This window comes from Phyllostomus hastatus, unplaced genomic scaffold (genome assembly GCF_019186645.2).
Source record: "Phyllostomus hastatus isolate PE091 unplaced genomic scaffold, TTU_PhHast_1.1 phas_contig_133, whole genome shotgun sequence".
NCBI classification, from domain to species: Eukaryota; Metazoa; Chordata; class Mammalia; order Chiroptera; family Phyllostomidae; genus Phyllostomus; species Phyllostomus hastatus.
In genome coordinates this window covers 1525808-1551119 of record NW_025333577.1, presented here as the reverse complement: position 1 = coordinate 1551119, position 25312 = coordinate 1525808, and the positions used below count along the sequence as shown (strand labels likewise).

The following is a 25312-nucleotide window of genomic DNA, read 5'->3' as shown; positions in this document are numbered from 1 at the left end:
ACTGTTGAGGGGAAGTTTTTCACCAAGTTCTACAAAGGAGCCAAGTGTCCAGATGTTTACAACTCTGTACACTGGTGTCACTCCTCAGATCATGGGAACCAGATTTCAACCATTATTGGTACTGAAATCCTGAGTATATTTAAAAGTAATAGAGGAGCTTGCTGCAGACGTTATGGAATGTGCCTTTTCAAAAAGTGCATCCAGAAATCTTCCAGTGACTGAGGAACCACAGGCCCTCCGGAGCTATGTATCTTCTGTAGCTGAGGTCACTGTCATAGCAAATAATCTAAAAGGTTATGTGAATTCCCATTGTCATTCTGTGTTGTTCACCTCAAGTCCATTTCTGTAAAGGCAGGGAAACAAGGACAAAGAATGGACATCTTGTTGTCCAGGTCTGTGGCTTTTGTGATCAGCTAGCATTCCTGTTGTCCAAGATCCATTACTTACCAATATTTCCTACACTGATTCAGGGCTGCTGTTCCCCAAGTTTAAGGAGAAACAGAGTAGAATCACTATTGGGTGGTTAAACCTGGTTTCTTAAATGAGTGGGAGATCCAGATTTTTTATTTTGAACTTTTCTTTAGAAACTTTACTAAAGCATAACTGACATGCAATAACCTATAGATATTTAAAGATTTCCAGACATATAAGCTTATAAAGTCATCATAATCATATTGAATATATCTCTGACTTATCTTGTGCCCTTTTATAACCTTACCTTCTTCCTGGGCCTACAGGAATCCAGTGATTTACTATTTTCTTTTTTGTAGATTTTATTTATAGCTATTTTTATAGATATTTATTTTTAGAGAGAGGGAAGGAAGGAGGAAAGAGGGAGAAAAACATCCATGTGCAAGAGAAAGATTGATCGGTTGCCTCTCGCACACCCCCAACTGGGAATTGGCCCACAATCTAGGCCCAGGCATGTGCCCTTACAGGGAATTGAACTGGTGACCTTTTGGTACACAGGCCAGCACTCAATCTACTGAACCACACCAGCCAGGGCAATTTACTTTCTTTAACAAAAAATTAGTTTGCATTATCTAGAATTTTAAATGAATTGAATCAAAGTGTTTACTATTCTGATATTTTTCACATGGTGTAATTATTTTGAGATTCATAAATGTTGCTTATGTGAATAGTCACTTTTTATTGTTTAATATTCTTCTCTATAGATAAGCCACTATTTGTTTATCCATTCTTCTGTTAAAATGAGCAGTTGGGTTGTTTCCAGTTTAGTCTTGTAAGAAACAAAGTTGGACATAGGCATATAAATCGGTATAGGAATGTGTTTTTTCTTGTGCAAATACTTCAAAGGATGTAAATGTTGACATGTTTAAGAAACTGCCAAACTTGTCTAAATTGGTTGTACCCATTTATGTTCCCACATATCCATGTAGTAATATTAGTCTTAATTAATAATAGTAATGCCATATATTTTCTTGTAGACTGTATCCCTGACTCAGGAAAAGTTAGATATTTCTTCTTGGACATGACTATTTTCACTGTATTCCACATCTCACCCTTTCCCACATTCTCCATTTATTCATCCTCCTCTTCATCCATTAGGTTCTCAAAGGCATTCCTTTGCACTATATCTCCATGACCTTTGTGTTCCAAAAATATTATTATAATATTTGGCCTTGTCTGTCCTACATCTGACTGCAGAGGCAGCTGAAGCCATCACATGAATGGATTGGCTTCACTGCTATGTTGGGGCCTCTCCCCTCTAGTTATCCATCTGGCTGCTCAGCCAGCCAGTGTCTGTGTTCAGCCTCTACTCAGATCCTGAGTCTATTCCAAATGCTCCCCTGTCTCCTCAATCCAATGTCAACCCTCGATGTCTCAAACACACCTGGAGTTCACCATGAGTAACAATTTCACCATCTTGCCTCCTTCAACATCCCCAATTTTAGTGAACAGTATAACCATCCAAATGAGTTTGAAATCTAGGTTAAGCCTTTGGCTAGTATACTCCACACAGTGACAGGAATTGTAACTACGTGACATAAGTCCACCCTGATGTCTGAGTGTCTCTCATGGGTCCTGATGTTGTTAGTATTTTCTATCCAATACCAATTTGCCATACATCTTTTATCTGTTGTGTCTGCATGCAATGTGGTGTGGTTGATTATTTTACAAGTTGTTGAAACATTTGAATCCTACATCTATTGCTATTTCTGCATTTATTAGCAAGAAATCCTATACAAAGAATTTTCCACAGTGTTCTATATGGTTACCTCAAAACTCGGTCTGTAGAGAAAAGGGAGGATAGAACTGGATACCTTCACTGTAGTTAGCAATTTTCAGAATAATTATTTGGTTCGTTGATATCCTCAAACAGTAACAAAATGTTTATCTCAGGGATAAAGCTGTCTGTTTTGCACACAGGCTTTAATCACAGCGGCCACAATCATAGGAGGAAAAAAGCATTTGGTAAGAGGCTCTTAAGATAAGTTTTAAGATTTTAAAATGAATTGTATCTATTTTAGTCCGCTCAGGCTGCTGTAAGCAAATATCCTAGACTGGTAGCTTATATGTAACAGAAATTTATTTCTCACAGTTCTGCAGGCTGAATATCCAGGATCAAGTTGTCAGATTCGGTGTCTGGTGAGAGCCCTCTTCCAGGTTCATTGACAGCCTGACAGTCTCCTTCTCCTTGTGTCCTCACCTGGAAGAAGGAGCAAGGGGACTCTTGAGGGTCTCTTATAAGGACATCACACGCCACCGCAGGGGGCCAGATGGGATCGGTGCCCAAGGATGGGGCTCAAACAATCAGGAAGAGAGCCCAGAGAGAGAGAGAGAGGACCCCTAGAAGGGCTATTATTAGGACGTGTACATACAACCGGGATATCTGGGTATATCCCTTTTGAGAATACCCTAAGGTCCTCCCTCCTTGGAGCCTACACCAGCTTTCCTCGCCTGGCTTCCTGAGGCTTAGCTCCTAGAAGGAGCAGAGCATACCTTGCTTGGTCGGATGCAGGGAAAAACTACATTACCCAGAAGGCAATGCGCTGCAGGTCCCCGCGTGTGTGCCTGACCGCTGTTATGAAGGGAAGGGGCGTGACTGCCCCCGTTTGGCATGGGGAGACTTCCGATATATCCAGCTGGGTGTCTGAAAATATCGTGGCGGTCTGTGGGATCTGAGCACATTTAGGACAGTGAGACGGCCGCTGCCGTGCCTTCGTTGGATCTGGGGGACGTTTGGCTGAGCCTGCGGGGCCCTGGAGCCCTCGCACAGCCTGATGGCATCAGTGCAGGTGGGTGGGCCGGGTCCCAAGCCCCTGGACCTCTCGGGATGGCCGGGTCGGTGACTGCTTGCCTTGTCCCAGCCGTTGTGTCTCCGGGATTGAGTCTCTCTTTGCTCCGTGTCCCGTCCAGGGGGTACTTGGAGTAGAGTCCCGTTTCTGCCCCCGACGGGATGCCGAATGGAAGTGTCATGCGGTGTCAGGAGCTCCCCGGACCCCACGCCGCGTGCATCGGGTGGCGCGCGAGGAGGAGCACAGGCCGCGGAGACCTCCTTGTGGGTCCTGCTGCACCCCTAACGGAGGCCGTGATGTTGAACACCCCCCTCACTACTCTGAGCTCGTTTTCTCGGGTATGAAATTGTAGCGATACTGACGGTTTCTCGTCCAGATTGAGGGAAATAGAAGAGACACGTGGGTGATATGCGCCCAGTGTCCAGCGCAGACCCGTGCTTCCTCGGAGGTGCCTCCTGTACCCTCAGCCCCTACAAACTAGGCTGCTTAGGAGGGAGGTAGGAGTAGCGTCTTGGAACTGCAGTTATACAAGGGCAGAATAGGTGACAGGCAGCTGGGAGCCAGAAGGGCAAGTTCACCTTTTGGCTGACAGAGTGTGGAACTGACTTTCCACTGACGCAGTGAGTCCGTTTTCCTGTTCAGGACATTGAGTTGGGTTTGAAAAGGGATCCCATTGAATGCTCAATAATGTTAATGTGCAGGAATGCAATGTTCCTATGGACACAAATGCACAAGAGTCCCTGGGTAACTGGCAGACACCCTGAATGTCTCCATCAGAGCCGGATCACTGTCAGGACTGTCTTACTGGTTAACTTCCCATCCCTAGGCTCCCTCTCTCACTTTCTGTCAGCCTCACTCTGGTACGCCTTCTGGAAGGAGGTCTTCCGTGTTGCTCAACTTAAAGTGGACTGTGATCTCTTGTCTCCTCTACCTTCTTTTCTTTGGTATTTTTAGGACCCTCTGAGGTTGTCTTAGTCATTTCTTTAGCTGCTTCGTTAGGTCCTGTTTCCAGGTCTGGAGGGTAAGCTCCTGTTGCTGCTCTATGCCAAGACTAGAACAGCCTGGGCTTGTAAAAGGTACTGGGTAAATGGTTGAATGAATGAGTGAGTTTCCCCCTCAGGGGCTTCCATCACTCTTATAACCAATATAAACTGCCCATTGTGGTCTGCAGGGCTCTCCTGAATGTGCCCCTGTGACCGCCTCTGCTCTTCTTCCCTTGCTCAGGGCACCCACCCAGGCGGCCTTGAACTTGCTAAATTCCTACCCATTTGGCAGTCTTTGCCCTCGCACTCCTTTCTCTGGGGCCCAGTCCCCAGGTCTCTACACTCTTCCTGTGCATCTGTGTCACCTCTTAGGGTAGTCTTTTCCTGGCTGCTTTAGTTCTAGCTAAGGTACCCCTGGCTCTGACCTGGCCTCAGCTCTTTGCCATTTTTTGTCAGATGTTTAAAACCTATCTCTGCTCCTTAATAGTGAGATTGTGGGTGGTTTTTTAGAGTTGCCAGAGCTGCAAACTGCTGTGACGTGAGGGTGACAATGGCATTTACCTCATGTGCCGTGGGAAGATTAGTAAAGGTCAAAAAACACACTGAACACTAACCTGGGCAGGTCCCCCATTGTTTGCCAAGTGAACACTTCCTCTAGTTCTCAGAGCTGCCTGGTTGGTGGGTACGATATTGCACTGATGGGAAATTGAGGCTTAGAGAAGTGATGTGATGCCCTCTCACGTTCAGAGTCAGTAGTCTGATTCAGTCCTGGGAGTCGGGCTCCAGAGACTGGGACAATCTCTACCTCAGCATGTAAAGTTCTCAGCCTGGGGAAGGTGGGTAGTGAGGACTCCAGAGGCTTAGCTGCTGCTGTTTCTATTGTTGAAATTATTATCATGCTCATTTCCACCAAAACACTCATCATCTGCTACTCAGTCCTCATGGGAATGGCATCGTCTGCGTCATCTGCAGTGGGTTCCCCTGGGCAGTCTTTTCTCTCAGCCACAGCTGCATTATGTCCAAAGGCTTGCTCCGCCCCTCCTTTGCACCCAGCAGAGCTCAGCCCTCGGAAAGCCTTGGTGATCCAGTCCTGGGTCTCTCTACCTTCACCAGTGACTGAGTGACAGACTCTGATCTCACCGGACAACCCCAAAGCATGTGATGATGCTACTGTGTTTAACTTTTCAGGCACCAGTGACCTTCAAGGATGTGTCTGTGACCTTCACCCGGGAGGAGTGGGAATTGCTGGGCCCGGCTCAGAGGACCCTGTACCAGCAGGTGATGCTGGAGACCTGCAGGATCCTGGTGTCTCTGGGTGAGTGCTCACCTCTCATTCCTGAGGGGGACCCCAGCATCGATTTCTGGCTGGTCAAAGTCACAGAAGCCACCTTCTCTTTTCCTGACAGTCCCTGCAGTTTCCTGATCCCTCCTCTTGCTGCCTGGTCTGCCTGTGTCTGCATCAGGGATCGCTGGGGTAGAAACAATGTCCTTCTGGACCCTCACCCCCATGTCCAGCAAGCTCGGGCCTGTCTGAGGTCTGTATCCCAGCTTCCACAGGAAGGGAGCTGACTGCCCCACCTGGTTGGGTCAAGTGTCCCCAATTAGCAAGGCCCGGCGAGATGGGCTGTTCTCAAAAGAGGTTAAATCAGGAAGACTCCCACATGGCATTTGTCGTCAGTGCCACCCAGGGATCCTCTAAACAACACAACCTCGGTACACAGGCCCCTAGCGTGTACATGATCATCATGTCTCCTAAGACCCAGCCACTCAGCAGGTGATTTAGAAGGTGTGTGGGAATGTCACGGGTGGATGCCCTGAGAAAGCTGCTCCTTTCTACCTTCTCTGTCCCGCATGCTGGTCGTTGTCAAGAGAAAATCTCATCGGTGCTGAGTCTTTTTGACCCCTAATTGTGACTAATTACTCTTTTCAACGGAGCAAGCAGCCTCCAGCTCACAGCTCTGAGCGTCTACACGAGCGCACTGGGACTTAGTGGCACTGTTTTGATTTCATTGCTGTATTTTGATGGTAACCTTCTGTTGTGGGACATGCAATGGACATTTCTCATTTGCCAGAGAAAACCAGGGTTCCTTTTAGAATAAAACATTTAAGAACAATAAAAGGTGAGTCAGTTTAACAAGAAACCATCAGTAATGATGGCACACTGTGGGTGGACATCAGTTCTCAGATGAATTGCAATGAGTCGTAGAAGAAAAAAACAGGAGGATTTAGGAGTTTGTAACCAGGAGGTCATAACCTGTCATGGGCGCTCGAAGAAAGGCATCTGAGGGAAGTGATTTGGAGGTTAAGAGCTCACTGGGAGGGGTAGGGGAGGAGGGGATTCCAAGTGAAGGGACCAACATGAGAAAAGGCCCTGAGATGGGAATGAGCTCAGCTAGCAGAGCCAGGGGATGTCTGCGTCACCATTTGTCCTGCCCCTCCCTGAGGCTGGTGCCAGGCACACAGCACACGTCAGTGACTAACTATGGCTAAGACCTGTATGAATGGGCTTCTTCACAGAACCGCTTGGCCTCTGCTAAGATGTGCTAGGCACCACGTAACAGAATGGTGTGAAGGTTCTCTCTGTTCCTTTCCCTAGACTGGCCCCTGCTGTCTCCAGACAGGGATGTTGGAGGCCATGGCTATGACCGAGGCAGTGGGCCCCTTGCTCAGCCCTCTCCTCCCGCACAGGATTCCCAGCCTTCTCTTTAGATGCAGATCCAGCTCAGGTCCCCTGCCTACCGGGGGTTGCACAAACACTGATGCCTCGGCCTCACCCCAAGTGATTGGGTTTCTTTTGGTTGAGACGATCATGCCTCCCTAGGTGGTTCTGAAGAACCAGGGACTTACGTGAATTATGAGATGGGCTCAGCTTTCCAGTGTCCCCTGACTGTGTGGGCAAGTGGTGTGCACCTGAACCATGTTGGCTTAGGCTGGTGAAGTTCAAGGGCAGTGCTATTGTATGGACAGATGGCATCAACCTCCACAGCAGTTGCAGCCCAAGAATGGGGTTTGTCCCCGTGGTGTCCAGGTCACATATTGGTTTCTTCTTTACTTTGGGAACAACTTCTTATCCTGTCATGAAGTCCCAGATATGCTGGAGGGGTTTCCTCCTTCTCTGCAAAACACCCATGTCTGGTTTCTTCATCCACAGGGCATCCGGTTCCCAGGCCAGAGCTGGTCCACCTGCTGGAGCATGGGCAAGAGCTATGGACAGTGAAAAGAGGCTCCCCACGGCACACCTGTCCAGGTAGGAGCAACAAGGCGAGATCACAGCAGCCTTCGGAATACCACTGCCTCACTGCCTCTGAACTCCTGTGTGAAACTCTCTGTGACCTCCTGGGGCTTCTGGTTGTTTCTCTCACATCAAGGTATGGTGTGCCTCAGCTGGTCAGCTGTGAGCCACACCGTTATGGAGACCCAGGCACCTTCCAATGTCACCATGCAGCTCTAAGGTTACTTCATAGTACTGCAGTTAGTAGAGGGGAAATCGGGGTAGGTAGTCACACCCAGAGTGCACATGCGCTGCACTTCCATGTGTCCTATTGACAAGATCTGGGCATCTGGCCACACTGGGCACTCAGGACTGGAGAGTGCAGGTAGCAGTGTGTTCCAGGAACAGAGCCAACCGCTGGGTCTGTATTGGCTCAGCCTACTCTCAGAAAACTAGTGGTCATGGTTCCCGAATGATTGAGTGGGTTAAGGTTGTAGTGAGATGTCAGTACAGTGCCTGGCCTGCATAAGGGGGACAGAGTTAGCTCCTATTGGAGCTATGTTTACATTAATCATGAGTGATAGGGATTCTGCACATTTCTTTCTGAATCCAGAGGAAAAGGGGCCTTTCTTCCCACTGAAAGTACGATCTATACCATGTGTACTCTCTGTCACACTCTTTCCTGCCTTCTCCATCCATTCATCCATCATCCTGTAGACACTCAGAATCAGCCCCTTGCACTGTATCTTCCTGTCCCATTTGCCCCAAGAAACAGCAAGGTGACGTTTGGTCCACATCCGTGCTCTGAGTGTAGCTGAAGTCAGCCACTGTGAGCTATGGTGTGTCCTCTCTGGTGGCCCTCAGGCTGCTCAGCCAGCCTGTGAGTGTCTGTGGCCAGCCCCACACTCAGCCCTCCATTCCAGGTGCCACCCCCCAAACTCCCCTCAAGTGTCTGAGGCTCATCCTGCTTTAGAAGACACTTATGAGAATGCCCATTCCTCCCCACCCCCAAGTTCAGAGAAGGTCCTGCCATCCAAACAGGTAAGACAGGAAGCCTCTCATCATCTCTGTCTCCATCAAACCCAGCAGCCACCCCTCCCCACTCCAGCCCATTGGATATTATCTATGTCTCCTGGATTTGTCACCTCCACCATCTTCACCCATCACCCATCACCTGGATGATGCCACACCCCTCAGCAGGTCTCCATCTACTCTTCCTTCTGCACCAGCCCCTGCAGCCATCTACACACGCTCCAAATCTTCACTGCTTCCTCTGTCACTGGGGTCTCTGCACGTTATCAATGTCATGTTAAAAGTAGAGGCGATGTGCTTCTGCTTCCTGTTCCTCAGTCCCCAAAGGCTCATCAGTGTCTGCCTCACACCTGTGCCTTCCCTTCTCGTCCTCTGTGGATGACGTCTTACCTGCAGTCATGGCCAGTGAGCCCACGCCACACCTTTGCCTTCTTGGGAACTTGATTTTTCACTTGTTTTTTTGCCTTGTCTGTTCTCATCCTCTCTGCTGAACATGTGACATGCTCAGGGTGTCTTCACTTGGGGAAGAAGAAGACAAACACAAATGTTTTTAAGTCTATGAAAGCCTCAGCCAACATAGACTCTACTTATAAAGCCAAGTTCCTAGAAGGAGTTGTCTCATTTCTGGGAAAGACATATACACTTGACTCCATACCTATTATTTAAACTCTCCTTACGTAATTGTTTTTATATGGGAAGTGTACAGTGATGTGCACAAATCTAAAGGGTTCAGCTTAAGTTTTTACATATGTATAAACTGAAATGTACTCTGCCCCAGTCAACATTTAGAATACTTCCAGAACCGTGACAGGTTCCTGGTACCCCAGCCCTGTCAGTAGCTCCTCCTGAGGTGGTCTCCACTGTCTCTGTGGATTGACTTTATTCTTTTTCTTTTTTCAGTATGTGTGTGTGTGTGTGTGTGTGTGTGTGTGTGTGTATGCACATGCCTGTGCCTTGAGCAACCAAAATTTATCTTACCAGTTCCTGGAGCTGGGAGTCCGAGATCAAGGTATTGTCAGAGTTGGTTTCTACTGAGGCCCCTGTCCTTGGCTTGTAGAACAAGGTGATTGTTCTTGCTGATGACCCTGCTGTCATCCTCATTGCCCACGGCAACAGTGAGAGGGGCACGCAGGGCGGGGCAAAAGGTTCACAGCTGTGAGTATGCAAAGTGCAGTTTATTCTTGTATTATTACTTATTAATTATTGTATTTTCCATGTGAACAACTATAAACCTACTTTAGCCCCACCCTGGATTAGTTAGGGTTTTTCAGTGAATCAGAACCAACAGGATGTGTGAATTTTATTTATTTTAATGAATGGGCTCTTGCAATTGTGAGGGCGGAGCAATGTTGAAGTCTTGCAAGGCAGAAGAGTGGGTGTTGCAGATTGGGGTCCGCAGGCGAATTCCTTTCCTCCCTGGGGGGCTCAGTCATAAGGCTGTTAACTGGTTGGCAAGCTAGGAATCAGGAAGGGTTTTTGGAAGTGAGGCCACATAATTATGAAGGGTTGTCTGCTTTTCTAAAAAGTCTGCTGATTTAAATGTTAATCACACTCAAAAACTACCTCACAGCAATATCTAGACAAGTGTCTGGTGACCGAACAGCTCAGCATGCCACCCTGGTCAAGGTGACATGTAAAATTAACTATCACAAAGAACAAGGATGATGAGGCCCAGTTTAGTGAACACTCACATTAAGAACTGTGCTGAACACTTTTCTCCTTTAACCATCATGGCAGCCTGGGAAACTGAGTCTCCTCATCAGTCTCTCAGATAAGGAAAGTATGACTTTATAGACGAAAGACATCCATCCAAGATCAGCTGACTGGACAAAGGTGGGGGCTTTCGGGGAGCCAGGCATTCTGGTTTCTGAGCCTCACTCTTAAACCAGCACACTGATTGTCTCACAGAGCAGAAACCTGTCTCAAACTATTCGGCCTGCATGTCCCTCTGTCCCCTCTCCTGAAATCACCCCTTGCTGTCGGCTTCACCAGGTATCTGGTGCCCTTTTCCTCTTTCATGGGTGAATCTCCCCATTTCAACCCAGTGTCCCTCCCTCTTCCTGGCATCTCTGACTTCTCCATCAGGACCCAGCTCAGGGACACCACCTCTAGGAAGGTGACCTTTTTTTCTCCCCAGTCTTAAGTGCCACTTGCCTATAGAGCACTAAGAGACGTCAACCTCAATTCCTGGGGCACATTCCTCCCCTAACCCCGCCAGTGTTATCAAAACTGCCCTCACTTACTCTGGACTATGAGGAGGGGTCTCCACGCCAGGTCCCATGTTCCGTGGTCCAGCCTGCTGTCCAGATTTTCCCTTTAATGATGTCAAGAGTAGAAGGACCATAAAAGGTCATTGGAAACCTAGGTTATAGGGACGTGAAAACACAGCAAACACTAGAGGTGGCATTATTGTCCTTACTTGCCCATTGAGCCATTGCCTATATTCTAAATTGTGTCACTAAAAGTCACCCTTTGTGCCTTGGATTTTCTTCAGGTGATGGAGCAAAACTTCAGACCAGAGAGCCAAGCACCATTCAGCCAGTTTTGTGTGAAGGAGCCCTGCTTCAGGGAAGCTGTACTCTGGAATTGTCAAGGGACTCCAGATTGGAGCAAGCCAGGGAACGGGAAGGGCTTTTGGAAGTGAGGCCAGAGACAGACCCCCACGAGGAGACCCATCCCAGGAAAAGGAGCCTTGAAGATAACAGTCTGGGGACAGGTGACAATCTGCACTCTAGGATGTTACAGGAGAGAGTCTCCCGGGGAGATGTTCTCTATGAACTCGACCCACACGGACCAGGGAAAGGCCCCAGGATCCAGGGCGGGAGGAACCTCTACAAATGCAAGCAGTGCGGGAAAGGTTTCAGTAGGAAATGGTACCTTGCTCGCCACCAGCGGGTTCACACGGGGATGAAGCCCTATGAGTGCAACGCTTGCGGGAAAACCTTCAGTCAGAGCTCCACCCTCATCCGACACTACCTCATCCACACCGGGGAGAAGCCGTACACATGCCCGGAGTGTGGGAAAGCCTTTAAGCGCAGGTCCTACCTGGTGCAGCACCACCCGATCCATACTGGGGAGAAGCCCTATGAGTGTGCCCAGTGTGGGAAGGCCTTCAGCCACCGCTCCACCTTCATTCGGCACAAAAGGACCCACAGCAGGGAAAGGCCCTTTGTGTGCAAGGACTGCGAGAAGGCGTTCAGCAACAGAGAGCACCTTACCCAGCATTACACTGTGCACACTGGGGCCAAGCGGTTTGAATGTGCCGTGTGCGGGAAGGCCTTCCGCTGCCGTTCAGAGCTCCTGCAGCACCGGCGCGTGCACACCGGGGAGCGGCCCTATGTCTGCGCACAGTGCGGAAAGGCCTTCCACCGCAGCACATACCTGCTGCAGCACTCCATCATCCACACGGGGGAGAAGCCTTATAAATGCGGCCTGTGTGGGAAGGCCTTCAAGCGCAGGTCCCACCTTCTGCAGCACGAGCGGGTCCACACCTGAGGTAAGCCCTGCCAGTGCAGGGGCTGGAGAAAGGCCTCACCCAGTGCTCCTTCCTGGCCCGTTAAGGGGCTCCACGTGGGAGAAAAATCTCCCTCAGTGCAAAGATGTTGGAGGGGGATTTTTGTCAGCTCTGAAACGCACAAGAAGTTGCCTTGGCGAGAAGCCCTGTGAACGCAGTGACTGTACCTAGAGCTGAAGGTCAGCCTGCTCTCATCACGGTGGGAGAGAAAGGAGAGAAGGTGGGTCACCAGTGGTTCTGCCTCTGTTAGCATCAGAGAACTTATTGGGGAGAGAGGCTGGGTATAACTACGAAGGACAGTCTTAAGCCAAAAGGAAAAATCTTACTTGCTATCTGAGAATTCATAGCAAAGAGCCACATAATTGTCATTGTGAGCATACCTTCTGGGACAGGTCACTCTGATACAGAGAAATCTGATCAGATCACTGGGGAGGAGAAGGCAGAGGCCACAGGAGGAGGTTGGCTGAGGCAATGGTAAACAGACTAGGGTGTGGTAGGCAGAGAAGCTGAGGGCCTCCTGTGAACATGTAATAAAAGGAGGGCAGAGACTGGCTCTCTTCCTCCAAGATTCCTGGATGAGAAGATGCCCAGATTAGTGTGCTGCAGCTGCCTGCAGATGGTATTTTGGACAGTAGAAGGAACTGGGCACAGCCTAGAGTCAGGCTGGCTTGGCAGAGGGTGGCAAGGTTATTCTTTGGGTGTCCTAGAGGAGTGGGCTCCAAGGCAAAAGCCTACCATTTTTCCAAAATTGTGTAGTTATTCTATCTTTAGTTTGTAAACTAATCCTATCAAAATAAGATGATTAAGAACAGGGGGGATAATAGGAGAACATAGCAGTTAAAGAGTTTAGCCTTAATTGATAGGCTTAAGACACTAATGCATGTGGAAAGCTGCTATTCCAAAATTGTGTAGCTTTGGAATAAATACTCCTTTCCTTTATCATGAAACCTTTGTCTCTGGAATTTTGCCTAGAAGGTGGCAGCAGGAAGTAGGATCCCACTTGCTGTTCAGTAATAGCAGTGGTGACTCTGGTGGGACCCTATATGCCGGTGGTGGTCAACCCCAAGACTGGGACTGTGGGGTTTCCCAGTCACTGGGAGTTTGCTGCTCCTCTGCATGCCTGCTCAAGGTGCTGGCTGCCTAAATGTATCTGGCAGGTGGAAAGGAAACGGGTCTGGGAGGGGGCTGTGAAATAAAGTCCAGGTGAAGACTGCTTTGGGGAAGCCATTGTATGGGGACCACGGTTTGTGAGATTGGTTGGTAAATATTTGCTTGTGAGTACTCTTTGGAATAATGCAGTCATGGAAACCAGTTTTGTTTATACATTCTCAGGTAGTTTGGATATTTTTAGTTACAACTTTTGGCCCGTACATTTGGGCCAATAAGGGCAGTTCTGTGCTGACTCCTACAGGGAGCCCACTGGGTAGGATTTTGGCAGATTGGAGCATGTACTGTCATTATCCAATGTCCAAGGAGGTATTGATTTTTATTGTAATACTGTGTGAGAAAAACATTGATCAATTGTCTTTCACATGCCCACAACTGGGGACCTAGCCTACAACCCAAGCATGTGCCCAGACTGGGAATTAAACCAATGACCTTTTGGTTTGCAGGACAATGGATGCCCAAACCACTGAACCACACCATTCAGGCTATGATTTTCATTCATAATTTTTTTTTTAAATTTTAGAAAGAGAGGGAGAGAGCAAGGGGGGGGGAACATCAATTTGTTATTTCACTTACTTATGCATTTGTTGGTTGATTCTTATATGTGCCTTGAGGGAGGACAGAACCTGCAGCCTTGGCACATCAGGACAACGCTCTAACCAATTGAGCTACACGGCCAGGGATCATTTCTTGAGAGTACACAGGGTACTGCACCTGAAGGGGAGTAGTGAATTAGTACCGTTAGGACGAATGACAGAGTGGTACAAATGGATAGAAAAGTTAAGATGACATTTACTCAGTGCCCTGCATTTTTCTAGCTATATAAGATGCACGTGCATAAAATGTTACAGTGGTTTTCCCTTCATAGAATTTAAGATTCTAGTTGAGGGAAAGAGTCAATCAGCAATGTTTCTAAGTTATTAAGTTACATACTGTGTTAGAAGGTGATGAGTTCTATGGAAAAGAAAACAGACCACAATGGGTCAAGAAAAACATGGTGGGATAGGCAAATGACAACACAGTGTGCTCATATCTGAACTGATAAGGATACTACTATTCTAGCACATACTTTTAAAGAGGTCAGAAGAGTTTATGTTTTTCTTTCTAATGCATATATGTATTTATATTTTTTCCTGCCATTCAATCCTAAGTAGTCCCTGTGGAGTGATGAAGGACAAGAAGAGATACCAATTTGTCTTTTGTCCTTGATCTTAGGGGAAATATTTAATAACATTATGTCAAGTATGTTGTAGAATTTTTTTGTAGATTCTTTTTAAGATGTTAAGGACAATCCATTCTACACTTTAAAAAAAAATGCCAAGCATGAAGTTATATCTATCATATGCATCTTCTGAGTTGTAATGTGACAGATATTTTCTGTGAAGTGGGGAAACAGTGATTTCTGCATTTAAAATTGTTTAGATGTATTCAAACTTACAGGAAAGTTGAAAGTATAGTACAAGATATTCTTGTATAAATTTAATCCAGATTAAACGATTTGTTTTGCACCTTTTGCTTTATCATTCATTCTTGCCCCACATACATGTGTTTTTGCACAATGAGTTTAGTTCAGAAATATTTTTGCTTCAGTACAAGTGAATCCTTCAGTATGTATTCCCTAAGAGCATACAGTATTCAGAATTATCAGAGTGTTAGCATGATGAGGTCATTCAATATGGGTAAAATAGTATTGTTTAATGCAAAATCCACATTTAAAGGCTATCTTTCATCCTAATATTATTCCTAGGTATTTTTCCTGGTCCACAACCTAATCTAGAACAATATACATTTCTAGAACAATATACATAAAGACTAATGAATGATCATTAGTCTTTAAAAATTTTTTTTGATCAATTAGAGAGAGGCATCAATTTGTAGTTCCATTTATTTATGTATTCATTGGGTGCCCTGACCAGGGACTGAACCAACAACCTTGGCTACAACGCTCTAACCAACTTAACTACTCACACAGAGCCAGAAGTACTTGTGAACTCTCCTACATGCCCTGGCTGATGTGGCTCAATGGACTGAGTGCTGGCCTGCAAACCAAAGGGTCACCGGTTCGATTCCCAGTCAGAGCACATGCCTGGGTTGTGGGCCAGGTCCCCAGTAGGGTGTATGAAACAGGCAACCACACATTGATGTTTCTCTCCCTCTCTCCCTCCCTTCCACTCTCTCTAAAAATAAAATCTAAAAGAGAGAGAGAGAGAGAAATGGAAAGCAAAACCAAATACTACAAGAATATTGGTAAAGCACACATCAAATGAAGAACTTGTATCCAGAATATATTAAGAAATTGCAAACAAGTATTTTAATCATAGGCAAAAGATATGAACAGAAGGTAAATGGATGGCAAATAAACCCAAGGGAAATGCTTAACATTTAGTCATTAGGAAAATACAAATTAAAACAATGAAATACTACTACACACCTATTAGAATGGCTAAAATGAATGGCCTCTGTCGTATAAATAAAGGTCAGCAGGATGTGAAGAAACTTGAAATCTAATATACTCCAGGAGGAAATGTGAAAAGGCATGACCATTTAGAACACAATTTGGTGAGTTCTTAAGAAGTTAAATGTGGATCAACTTCCAGCTTGGCAGTGTAAGGAGTTTTGTGGACCTGCTTCTCACCTGCTTAATAAAACTGTGGAAATAGTTCTAAGGGTGTAGAGCAAATGAAGAAACATTTATTCAAGGAAATCTAATGTTCAATAAGAATAAGCAGGAAGCAGTCATATCTGAACCAAGTCACTTCCTCTTGCCCCTTCCAAACTCAGAGAAATGAAAAGGCCACTTCAGACTGATACAGGCGAGAACTCAGGGCTCCCCCTCTCCAGAACTCCTGGGCAGAAGGGCTATCTTTCAGATGGGTCAGGATGTCAGCAATTTATCATCCTGCCCTCAGGATGCATAACTAGATGATGTTCAATTGCTGGCTTAGTGATAAAGGCTACTCTCAGAACTTCTCTCTGTGTTAGCTTAGGCTGACCAAGGGCAGCATGTGCCCTGCACTCCTAAGGCCTTTCTCCACTCTGAGCTTTCTGGTGTTGAAAAAGGTTAATTAAGCCTGTGGCTGAAGCCTCTCTTCATGTTCACTGTGTTCCTATGGCCCACCTGGTTTGTAAAGTTCGTATGATTGGATCAGAGCAGACTTTTAGTTAAAGGTTTTCCTACATTAGTTGCATTCAAGAATTCTTTCCTCTGTGAACTTTCTGGTGTTGAATGAGGTTGAAACGCTGGCTAAATGATTTTGCACATTCACTGCATTCATAAGGCATTTCTCCAGTGTGAATCCTTCGATGTTTAACCAAGCTGGAGCTGTGGCGAAAAAACTTCCCACATTCCCTGCACTCATAAGGTCTTGCTCCAGTGTGAACCCTGTAGTGTTTAACAAGGCTGGAATTCTCACTAAAGAATCTTCCACATTCATTGCATTTAAAGGGCTTTTCTCCAGTGTGAACTCTGTGGTGTTGCATGAGGCTAGAGCTTTGGCTGAAAAATTTCCCACATTCCCTACACTCATAAGGCCTTTCTCCAGTGTGAATTCTCCAATGATTAATAAGGCTTGACTTGTGGCTATAGAATTTCCCACATTCAGTGCACTTATAAGGTCTTTCTCCAGTGTGAACTCTCTGATGTTTCATGAGGCTTGAGTTGAAGCTAAAGAATTTTCCACATTCACTGCACTCATAAGGCCTTATTCCAGTGTGGATTCTGTGATGCTGAACAAGTGTGGAATTATGCCTGAAGGCTTTCCCACATTCGCTGCATGTAAAAGGCTTTTCCCCAGTATGGACTCTCTGGTGTTGAATGAGGTCGGCATTGCGGCTAAAGGATTTCCCACATTCACCGCAGCTATAAGGCCTTTCACCAGTGTGAACTATTTGGTGTATAAAAAGGTTGGATTTGTGGCTAAATAGTTTTCCACATTCATTGCATTTGTAAGGCTTTTCTCCTGTGTGTAGTCTCTGGTGCTGAACAAGTAAGTATTTCTGACCAAATGCTTTCCCACATTCACTGCACTTATAATGCCTTTTGTTAGGGCAACTTTTGATGTTCCTGTGTGGTTCCCCTGTACTGTGAGTCACCTGATGGTTAAGACCAGAGCTAGTCAGGATGTCCTTCTCATTCTGCTCCCCCTCTTGTCTTAAGGATTGCTCTATACAGTGCAGCTTCTGGTGTTGGTGAAGGTCTATGCTGAGCACTCCTCCTATGTTAACATTCTGCTCAACCTCTGCTCCATGCCAACGACCTGAAAGCAGAGAAAGGCTGATGAAGTGGATGTAGACTTCAGTGAGACCAGGCAGCACCCTCACAAATATGCATCTGAGACATCTAGCCATGCATTCCTAGGACTGGTGGTAGAATGAAGGGCCAGAGATCAGAATGAAGAAGGGTTTGCTGTGCAGTGCTGGACCTGGCAAGCTCGCAGATCTGTGGGGTGGGCCTTTTAAGCAAAAAGGACACATGAATGGGTGCAGCTTCAACACACTCCTATGCAAACGGTTTTTGGCAGGGCCTTTGTGCTAATTAAACAGGAACACAGTGCAGAAGGGTGTGTTCAGAATCAGAAAAACTGAAGTAAATGAATAGCTGGTGTTCAAGAACTATAAGGATGCCCTCCCCTGACTTGGACCTAGTGCCATTCAAGTGCCCCCACAAGCCCTGGTCAGGTAGCTTGGTTGGAGCATCGTCCTGATGCATCAAGGTTGCGAACCTGATCTCCAGTCAGAGCACATATAAGAGTCAACCAAAAAAAATGCATAAATGAGTGGAACAACAAATCTCTCTCTCTCTCTCTCTCTCTCTCTCTCTCTCTCTCTCTCTCTCTCTCTCTCTCTCTCTCTCTCTCTAACATCGCCTAGCTTTACTGGATACTGGAGCCAAAGTTACCATTATTGTAGGCAACCCATTCAAATTTCAAGGAGGTACCCCTTTTAAACTACAGGGATATTGCAGCAATCTTTATTAAAACAGCTGCCCATCATGGGAACTCCTAATGCTTAGAGCTTTCCCACTATAGACAGAGATGCTGCTGTATGCATCCTACAATGCTGGAACAAGCGTAAGTGTCTTGGTCCTGCTCGTCAGAATCACAAAGTGAGGACCTATGGGGCAGTCCCCACCAATGAATGTAGTAAACACCACAGTATTGCCTGAAACAAGGTACTGCAGGCCTTTTGCTGGTTGTTCAAGATCTAAAAGAAGGGACAATTATCCTCACTATTTCTCCTTCAGTAGTCCAATTTGGCCAATCTTAAAGTCTTCTACCAACAGTGGCACTTAACTATTGATTATTGCACCTCCAAGCTCAAGTCCCCCATCAAGGCTCCAAGACCTCACATAATCGAATTAAATGACTCTCTCCAAAGTGTGCCCAGCAGTTATTTTAACATGTTGTATGCACCTGGCCAGTATATTTTACTCTGCACCTATTACCAATCAGTCACAGCTCTAGTGTGCCTTTACCTTTTAAAGAACCCAACACACATTTTTTGAGCTGTCTGTGAGTTATTTATTTTTTAAACTTATTGACTTTAGGGAGAGAAAGAGTGAAATATCAATTTGTTATTCTACTTATAGATGCATTCTTGCATGTGCCCTGACTGGGGATCGAACCTGCATCCTTAGCACATCAGGACAACGCTCCAACCAGCCAAGCTACCCAGCCAGGGCTATTGTCATCTTAATAGGACTTACCACAGCTACAAGAAACGCCAGCACTGGCACCCTTACAGCAGCCTTCATCAAGACCATACCGTGACTGCCAACCAGCACCTTTTGGTGGTCCTCTCAGGTGACATTCAAAGGCAGCACAAAATATTGTCCCTCTGTGACAAACCTATGAGTCTCTAAGCCCAAACAGTCATGGACAACAGATGGGCTCATGACTGTTTACTAGCCAGGAATGGGGGAATCTGTGCCACTTAGGGTGCCTCTTGCTGTGTGTACATTAATAACTCTGGACAGGTACAAGCAAAGCTACTAGGATTAGGCTACAAGGTAAAAAATATCTTTCATAACAACCAACACCTTCCGGCAGATTCCCTTAAACCCACAGGTACCTGACCCCCTTTAGAGGTGGCTTTTCCCCTTTAAGGACAGTGGCTGGCTGCTGCCTCCATTTCACCTCGTCATCATATGCCTAGTGGGACTCCTCTTAGTTGTCACCTTTGTCAAAGCTTTCCTTCGGTGGCTAGACCACACTATCCAGTCACCTTTAATTCTCCACAACCCAACTGGCAAGTGTCATCCATCCCTATTAGCGCTGTTCATGATGCTGAGACACCACAGGGTCAATTGTATTGTATAATTTTAAAACTTCTGCTGCCTCAACGTCCCCTCACAAACAGGCTGACAGCATACCTGGAGACCAGGTGACCCTACTGATAAGGTGAGCCTCTGACACAAGTCCCCTTTCTTGCCCTCCCGTGACTGACCTAGAGACATTCTAATGTTCCAAGTGCATCCTCTCACACCTTTTCTCATGTTTTCACCAACCCCTAATGTCTTTGCTCACTCTCTGCTCCCCACCCCCTGCTTGACTGGGTCCACCCTATGGGCATACCCTCCCATATGCCCCCCACCCCCTTGGCATGCAGTGACTATCTCTCTGAAGCTGTTGAACACAACAAACTACTCTGTGTATCCTCTTGTGGCCACACTGGACTGACCATCTCAGAATATAGAACAAGGCTTCTATTGGAGAGCACTGTGGAGGGTGCAGTGGAGAGGATCAGGTGAGACACACGAGAGAAAGGTGGGGGACAGCCCTGGGTCAGAAATCAGAGTAGACATGATAAATGGGCAACTGGGAAAGAAAAGATGCAATCAGTCAGGGTCCCTTGCCTTGACACCAAAACATCAGGGCCCACTGCAGAGATTCTGGCACTATCTGACCCCTCTCTGAGCTCACACCTCTCCTGTTTCTCCCTCCAAGTACCTCCTGGCATGGCTGCAGTAATGACTCCATGGGCAGGTAAACAGGGCTCTCCCCACTGCTCCAGCTGGGTAATTTCACGAGTCCTGGAAGATGCAAGTCCTAAGGGAGAGACAAAACAGGTGGTCAAAGCAACCCACCCCATAACAGACCACAGGAAAGAAAACTAAATACTACAGAAAGAACCCTGGAGGAAGGCCTTGTGTGAACAACCCATTCAAATGGTAGCCATGTTGGTGCCTCAATTCCTGCCACAGGCATATCCCACATAGAGGAAGAGGGTGGCACCTAGGGGTAGAACTGCCATGGACCTTCAGTGTCACCAAGAGGCCAAGAATTTGATCCATTAGGCTGACTGCAAGACTTCTCATCTCCAGACCTAGCTGGTATAACTCAGTTGGTAGGAGCATTGTCCCATACACCAAAAGGGCATGGGTTTGATTCCTGGTCAGGTCACATGCCTACATGGTAGTTTAGTCCCTGGTTGGGGCAAATACGAGAGGCAACTGATATTTCTCTCTCACATTGGTGTCTTCTCTCCTTATCTCCCTTCCTCCCTCCCTTCTCCTCTCTTTAAAATCAGTAAGCATGGCCTCAGGTGAGGATTTAAAGAAAAAAAAAGACTCCTCATCGCCAACCTTTTCCCACAAGGCTTTGGGGCAGCTTGGGGACCAAAGGAACAGTGCACAACCCAGGCTTGGGCTAGATGCTCACAGCACCCAGTCCAGGATGGGGAAGGAAGCAGTACCCATGGAACAGCTTTGGGAAAGGCAACCCTGCCCCTAGGGTAAAAGGGAAGAGCAAGCCCAGCGCAGGGTGCTTACCCAGAGAGGCCATCAGTGAGAAGTTCTCCAGCATCACACTGCGGTATAGATGTCTCTGAGCTTCATCAAGAAGCTCCCACTCCTCCCAGGAGAAGCAGACAGCCACATCTTCAAAGGTCACATGGCCCTGCCAGGATGGGGACAGTTGAGTTTACTGCAGCCTTCTTTCCCAGGACTCTGGGCATCTACCCTAACATCCACCCTCCTCCCGGGCTCCCTGTTTCAGAGGAGAGACTAGGCCTCAGTGCCAGTGATGCCCACTTCCTCCTCACAGTCTCACTAATTACTGCTCAGCCCACAGCAACCCCAGACAGCTGGGCAGACAGATATGTGAGCTCTAGGCCTGGCCTATAGGGCCTCACCCTTCTCCATCCAGACATTTCAACTGAGGGCCCCCAGACAGTGTTTCCCAAACAACCAAATTCAGGTCACTGTTCTCCCATTAGCCCACAGGACAAGGGCCTGAGGCCATCAGTTTATAGTCCCTCCAATAGTGCACGTCACTCTGTACCACACCTCCCTTCATGTCCCCAGCCTCTGTGGTGATGGCCCCGACTACCAGCGACAACCCCCAGGCCTGCTTTGAAGGGCCCCCTACCTGACCCTTATCCTCGCTTTATCCTCAGCCACCCAGAACCACACGCAGACTTCAGATACCCTCATCCCTCTTCCGTGTCTCTGATGCAAAGGTGTCCCCTCAACAATGTCAGCTTCTCTGATGCTTGCAGGAAGCTGAGGCCCACATGTCTTGCACATCATGCCTATGATTCTCCCAGAGGGTCCCATTGGATCTTGAGCTGATTACAGAGCCTGTGAGCCATCCACTTTACTGTCATCTCACTGCCTTGTCTCCACATCCATTTCATATCCACTCCCCATGGAAACCCTGGCCACCAGCTAGACCCTCCTCACTCCTGCGACCCCAATGGCCACTGTTCTCCCTTGTGTGTCTTTGTGAAGCCCACCACCCTACCCAGGTGTCCAGGAAGAGACCTAGTCCTCGGTCCCACACTCCCCTCCTTCATTACCTAACAGCACTGCTACCAGGACTGATGATGCCTGCTGCCAACTCTGACCCACAGCTTTGTCCTGGCCCACACACCGTGAGTGCGAGTGTCTCCAACCTGAACCCTTCACCTGAACTCCAGGCTTGTGTTTCCAGGTGCCCACTCAACAAATCCACTCAAGGGTCTCTAGAACACCTCAGTTCAATATGACCAAAACCTGACTCCTAATATTCCCACTGAAAATTGCTCTTACATCTGGTGGGCAGCTCAGTTGGTTAGAGCATTATCCCGATATGATAATGTTGTGGGTTTAATCCCTGGTCAAGGTACATACAAGAATCAACCAATGAATACATTAATAAGTGGAACAGCTCATCAATGTTTTTCTCTCTCTTCCTTCTTTCTTTCTCTCTCCTCCCCACCTCAAATCAATCTTTTTCTTTTAATTTAAAAGAAAAAATTACTATTACAACCAATGTTGACATGGTAGTATTTCCCTGTTGCTAGCTACTAAGGCCCAACATCTTGGAGTCACCCCTGACTCTCCCACTTTTCTCTCCCGTCCACCACATCAGAAAGTCAGCTTGGATCTACTTAAAATCCATATACAGACTCCAACACACCTTTAACCTCCATAGCCACCTCTAGTTTAGCCACCAACATTCACCTGGACTATTGCAGTAGCCTCCTTCCTGGTCTCCCTGAAACCCAAGTCTGCTCTCTACTCTGCAGCAGAAAAGCTTGTTAAATCTGAGTCAGATGACTACCTGCCTCTGCTCCAAATGTTTTCTGGCTGCCACCACCATCAGAACAGAGACCAGCTCTTCAGGCTATCATTCCAGGTCCAATTCCTGATTCCTGCCATTTCCACCAGACATAATGAAGACCTAAGGTTGCTTGAGCATTCCCAGCCTAACCTCACCTCCAGCATTTTGTGATCACTGTGAGTACAGTATCGTGCCACTGGTTGCCAGAAATGGGAACCAATCCATAAAATCCCTGGTCAGGACTCAAAGCCCTAACCTTGGATGATCGATCACCTTCCAGGGACCTCAGATGGAAGGATACAGAGAGTAGCAGGCAGAGTCCTAGGATACCTGGGAGCCCATGCAAGTGGGAATGGAAGAGGATGAGTATCTGGGATACCCTCCTTTACCTCTGCATGGTCTGGAATAAGTTCTGCAGGCAACAATGTTGGGCCCCAAAGGCTCTTTAAGCGCTTTCACACCATTTGGGCCTTAGTCCTCAATGATGCCTCTTACCAGCTACATGACCTTAGAAAAGGACTAGACCTCCCTGTGCTTCAGTGTTGCTATCTGTAAAATGGGAATACAATGGTGCACACCCACTGCAGCTATGGTTTGTATCAAACTCATTCCTGTGCGTCAAGTAGTATCAACTCTTAGTGTCCTCGTAACTAACTTCTGTCAACATTTTCAGTGCAAATGAACTGGGAGGCATTGAAAATGTGGATTTTTGTGCACACCTTTCAACTAAGAGAATGTGATGTTTAAGGCATTTGATTTTAATCAAATGCTTAGCAGTATATTATGATTCCAACCAAGTATTAAATGCCTACATCACTTTTACTTGTCAAATCCCTATTATTTTAATTGCCTATGTATGTGTGTCTATGTGTGTATACACATACGTATGCATATACAGGGTGGAGCAAAAGGTTTACAGTTGTGAATATGTGAAACAGTTTATTAATTATTGTATTATTTTCCATACAAACAACTGTAAACCTACTTTTGCCCCACTCTGTATGTGTATATAGGTATACATCTGTATTTTTTATCAGCTAGTGCTTAAATACTTATTTAATAAACTCATAAGTTAACGAAGTGGGGGACTGAGCTTAAGGAAACTGAGTAATACTAGTCCTATTCGAGATCTCGCTGCCTGCTGTATACTCCTGAAGGCAACCCTGCTGGGGCCTTTCCATTGGAGCAGTCGGTCATCCTTCCTACCCTGAGGGCTGCTCCACTAGCCTGACTAGCATTTTCTTTTCTCTACAAGGAGTGGACAATGGGGGTCTGCCGAGCCTGAAGTGGCCCCTCTACACCACTGAACATCACAATCTCTTGGTCCTTACACCGGTCCCTGTAGGCATCCGCTCCCACTCACACCAGCCAGAACCAGGTAGGGCCACAGGAACCTCCCTATCCCCACCCCCGCCCCCGCTCTGGAGGCTCATCTAAGATAAGAACTTTAAGATTCTCCTTCCAGAGGTGTGGCTCAGAGGATAGAGCGCCACCTACGAACTGAAAGATCACCGGTTCAATTCCCAGTCGGGGCACATGCCTGGGTTGCAGGCCAGGCCCCAGCTGGGGACATGCGGGGGGCAACCGATTTATCGATGTTTCTCTCCCTCCCTTCCCCTCTCTCTAAAAATAAAGCCTAAAAAAGAAAGTGAGAGAGATAAGATTCCCCCTCCTAATTATGAGCACCGGTGCATAAATATGGTCCAGGCCCAGATCCCTCCTCAGATATACAGATGTGAGTGAGCAAACTGCTACTCATATGACACCTCCACTGTGGGATAACTCAGGGTTACCATGTCGAAGTCGAACTCCTATCTCTGAAAACGTGCTGCCTTCCCCATCTACAATATTTCCAGATATTCAGGAAACAGACAAAAACCGCAAACCCCAAAAAAGGGGCAGGGGATGGTGCTTCATTCCCTACTTTCTTCACAGCCACATCTGGTAGAGCAAGAAAGCCTGTCCAGTTTTGAAAATCCACCCCAGATCTAATAATTGCTCGCCCCTCCATTGCCACCAGTATGGTCCAGTTCGTACCACAACTATTAGTCCATTGTATTGACTTCCCTGAGGAGGGGACGCTCACTCGGGGCTTTGGGGTTCGGTGGGGTGAGAATGAGGAGGGCCCAGGGGACATGCCCTCACCTGAGCCGGGAGCCTCAGCTTGGCAGCGGCCATCGGATTCGGTGGACTGAGCGGGGCGGGGAACGGAGGACCAGGTCGGGCCCGGGCATCCCGTCCCCTGGCCCAGAATCGGGATCGCCCGGGCGGCGTCGCCGAGCCTCCGCCTCCTCGCACCGCCCCTTCTTGCTTAGTTGGGCCCAAACCAGCCAGTCGGACTGAGGGAACAAACGGCCCCAGACACCCCCAAAGTCAACTCGCCTGAGCCGACGCCGGAGGTTCCGCACGACCGTTTTCATTGGCTGAGCACCAGCACGGTGGTGAGCAGTTCCTTCTGGGCAATGTAGTTCCCATAGCGCGAAACGTAGAGGAAGTAGAGCTGCTGAGATGGCAGTGGAGGAGAAATCAGGGTCCAAAGCTCAGCTATTTGTCGTCCAGAGACTAACCTTATTGATAGGCCTGGATTTCAAATTTACCTGCGG

General features: G+C 47.3%; 2 protein-coding genes across 10 annotated transcripts in view; one reads left to right on the top strand and one right to left on the bottom strand.

Annotated features, from left to right (window-relative positions):
- Nucleotides 1-13568, top strand: part of ZNF550 (zinc finger protein 550) — a 30138-nt gene extending 16570 nt beyond the window's left edge. For 2 of the 3 annotated variants that reach the window (XM_045849405.1, XM_045849398.1), the window contains 3 exons: nt 5432-5558; nt 7395-7490; nt 10981-13568. In XM_045849405.1, the coding sequence (XP_045705361.1) occupies nt 5432-5558; nt 7395-7490; nt 10981-11981 (1224 nt within the window). In that variant the 3' untranslated portion in view covers nt 11982-13568. Of the gene's footprint in view, nt 1-3091; nt 3261-5431; nt 5559-7394; nt 7491-10980 lie in introns of those variants that run through there. The other variant, XM_045849415.1, reaches the window with a different exon arrangement.
- Nucleotides 6256-25107, bottom strand: LOC123825715 (zinc finger protein 773-like). Of its 7 annotated transcripts, XM_045849352.1 has the most exons (8): nt 24855-25107; nt 20936-21062; nt 20115-20213; nt 17260-17423; nt 10730-10800; nt 9465-9639; nt 8877-9004; nt 6256-7429 (listed from the first exon to the last, which is right to left on the bottom strand). In XM_045849352.1, the coding sequence occupies exons 1-7, from the start codon at nt 24885-24887 to the stop codon at nt 9002-9004; spliced, it is 672 nt and encodes a 223-aa protein (XP_045705308.1). In that variant the 5' UTR covers nt 24888-25107; the 3' UTR covers nt 6256-7429; nt 8877-9001. The 7 variants fall into 7 exon arrangements, with proteins under 7 accessions (XP_045705308.1, XP_045705313.1, XP_045705325.1 ...); XM_045849357.1 differs by lacking the exons at nt 6256-7429; nt 8877-9004; nt 9465-9639 and adding an exon at nt 9783-9942; XM_045849369.1 differs by lacking the exons at nt 6256-7429; nt 8877-9004; nt 9465-9639 and adding an exon at nt 13744-13881 and having other exon boundaries at nt 10730-10847.
- Between the last annotated feature and the right edge of the window lie 205 nt (nt 25108-25312).

Coding starts and splice junctions, on each gene's coding strand:
- LOC123825715 (XM_045849351.1), bottom strand. CDS start 24,887: ATGGCCGCTGCCAAGCTGAGGCTCCCGGCTCAG. Junction 21,063..24,854: donor AGCTGAGGCTCCCGGCTCAG/GTGAGGGCATGT, acceptor CCATCCTGGCAG/GGCCATGTGACCTTTGAAGA. Junction 17,424..20,114: donor TACTGCAGCCATGCCAGGAG/GTACTTGGAGGG, acceptor CTCTGCTTTCAG/GTCGTTGGCATGGAGCAGAG.